At 37.1% G+C, this 2,929-nt stretch overlaps 1 protein-coding gene across 1 annotated transcript; it reads left to right on the top strand.

Annotated features, from left to right (window-relative positions):
- The first annotated feature begins 847 nt into the window (after window positions 1-847).
- LOC139122448 (low affinity immunoglobulin epsilon Fc receptor-like) lies at window positions 848-2,466 on the top strand. Its single transcript, XM_070687833.1, has 3 exons — window positions 848-1,214; window positions 1,756-1,835; window positions 2,332-2,466. The coding sequence occupies exons 1-3, from the start codon at window positions 1,027-1,029 to the stop codon at window positions 2,355-2,357; spliced, it is 294 nt and encodes a 97-aa protein (XP_070543934.1). The 5' UTR covers window positions 848-1,026; the 3' UTR covers window positions 2,358-2,466.
- Window positions 2,467-2,929: the final 463 nt, after the last annotated feature.

The raw sequence follows: 2,929 nt of genomic DNA, 5'->3' as shown, positions 1-2,929 counted from the left end.
GTCGTCCGGTGCTATAATTAAAAGCATATGGCTGTTTGTGTGAATGTTTTATGCGTTACGAGCAGTCGCTAATGCTTGTAGGTCTCATATACCTAAACTGTTATCTCGTTACAAATGAAACTGTACTCGAATATCAGCCACATGATATACAGCCAGTCTTTTGCCTCTTCTCACAAAAGGTAATTTGAACGACATAACATTTCCTAGTTCAGTTTATTAAGTCATGCCTTTGCACTTCATATGACGGTTTCTGATTGAAAGCTAATCATTATACAGGAGAGTAAACTAATATCCTCTCGAAAGCAGGTCAGACTTATAAAGCTAGTATCAAACTAGTATTTTACGTTTTTATGAAGTTTCCTAAGTTTGTAATCAAACAAACAAACGTACGAGATATAAAAACTTGATGTTTTAAGAGAGCATAATTGATATTTTTTCGATTAGCCTTTCTAGTACAACATGATTTGAACGACTTTGGGAGAATTGGATCTTTTTCTCATTCAAATGTATTAAAAGTATTCAATGCCCTCGGCTGGAAGTTGCATTATTACAAATTATCAATTAAAACAAGTGTATTGCACAGAAAGGAAGGTGGATGAGCTTAAATTTGGTGATTATGTCAACATTACTACACTAACCTATTGTCCCAATTAGTTCATATGTAAGTGAATATGCGGTGTCTGTTTTCATAGTACAGGTAATAGTTGTATGCATATCAAAAACTGAATGCATCAGAATTCATAACTTCTCAAACATGACGCTTTCAAGAGTTGTAATATATCTGCTATAACATATGTTCCACAGGCACTTTCACGTGGGAAAATTGTTTAAAGCCAGGTTGCGATTGCATGGTGTATGAAATCTACTGTCAACAAGACAAAGGTGATAAACCATACCAAGAGAACGCAGCTGAGCTGTGTAGCTCCCGTTCAGTACGCAGTGGTGGACCACCTGGTCGCCTTGCAGTATTAGATACTAAAGAGATCGACTGTCTGGTCAGAGACTTTATCATCGACGAAGGACTGGATGGTCCCCCCGTGCATTACCAAATTCGGCTTCTGGATCGGTCTTGATGATAGATTTGAAGAGGGTGAATACATCTGGAGTGATGGGAGTCCTTTGTGCCCCCCATGCTGCTATACCAACTGGGCACGAGGCGAACCAAACGACAACAAAAAGAAAGACCCACTGGGACAAGATTGCGTGCAACTTTGGTAAGAATATGTCAGACATTGAAATTGAAAATAATGGTAAATCTAATTTACAATCAATGTCAAGATTTTCAATGACTACATTAAAGCAAAGCATTCTTATGATAACCATTATTGCTGACGATTCTCGATCGTTTGTTATCTGTTGTCCTTTCTATCCCCACCGAGTATAAAATTCGGCAAGCTTACGATTAAACCAGAAACAATAGTATTTTTATCGACGAAATCATACTCAGGTGTCTGCCACATGGTATGATAGCCATATGCATGTCGTATTATTTATTTGAAATACTCGTATTACAGTAGATTATTCAGTGCAGTGTGGTCTTATAATAACAATATGATGATCTGCCTGTTGCCATTGTTTCTCTTTTTGTCTGATTGTCTGTCTGTCTGTCTGTGTCTCTGTCTGTATGTCTGTCTGTGTGTCATAATCTGTCTCTCTCTTTCTCTGCTTTTTATGGCTTCACTTAAGGTCTTGTATAAAACCTCGTGGCAGAGATCACCCTAACAAAAATTGTGCCGTATATATTAATCTCAACAGGTTCAGGGGCTCTCATAATGGTAAATGGGACGATGAATACTGCAACTATCGACCAAAGGGCATTGTCTGTGAAATTCCAGGTATGCACAATTATGTGTTATTTATATCATTTGATGTAAGCAACACAGTATTGTTTTGGGATAAAGTAAATTCCTTATATCGTATTTGTCTCAAACTTATTTACAACGATTGTTGTACACAAGAAAAATAGAGAATTTACTGAAATATCACATCAGATATGAAAGGAAGCCTTGTGCGATTAAATCTTAAAATCCTTGTTGGAAGACACAAATTTCGATTTTCTAAATGCCTTGTTTTTTGCACTTATGTTCTCAGAATATAAGTTAAAACAACCACTTTAAAGGTAGCAAAATACCAAAACCTCTGACAAACTGATATTTAAAAAAAGATGGGAGTACGAGCTTACACTGGCTCCTCGGGCGACGAACTTATTTTCATCTTTCCACAGACACCAGACGTGACTGAAGACTTTCTTATATTTTAAATAGTTTTGTAGCCAAGCATATTACACATTCCGTATGTTTAAATCTCTACTGTTTTGTTTCTTTGTTTCAGACCCTCATTGCTATTCCCTGCGATAGATACTCAACCGATCGTTTGACACATTCAACATAGAATATGTAATTGCACTATCTATGATAGTATCGATAACGTATCATTCTTTGTCACTTTTCTGTAGCTATCTGACAGATTATCGTCAAGTAGTGAAAACAGTTGTTCTGAAATAAATCGTTATTATAGCAAGCACGTCGTTCTACATGCGTGGTCTCATTTCGAAAAAGGTTCTGTCGGGAACCATGAAAATACGTAATGTGCGTCCCTCTCAGACAATTAAAAGGACGTCCACTTATTTTGACGCAAACCCTTGCAAGTGTTTGCCTGGAGTAGCAAATAATATAGTTTGATCTGATTTTCGTTGTCTGAAAGAGGTTACATCTTCCCTCTCGGTGGCTACTTTCAAGACGGGTTACTGAAACAAATAAATAGTCTCTATCGATCAGGAGAAATGTTGAGATCAATTTGCATGATATTACCTGTTGATATTTACCTGTCAATTCAAAGGTAAAAATATGAAATAGGAGCGCACAGCTTCATCCGCCAAAGTGTTTCTGATTTCAGGCCAAAGACTTCTGCACTGTGTTTCTCCAAAGTC

This window comes from Ptychodera flava, chromosome 2 (assembly GCF_041260155.1).
Source record: "Ptychodera flava strain L36383 chromosome 2, AS_Pfla_20210202, whole genome shotgun sequence".
Taxonomy (NCBI): Eukaryota; Metazoa; Hemichordata; class Enteropneusta; family Ptychoderidae; genus Ptychodera; species Ptychodera flava.
The sequence above is the reverse complement of the archived record's forward strand: the minus strand, read 5'-3'. Positions and strand labels throughout refer to the sequence as shown.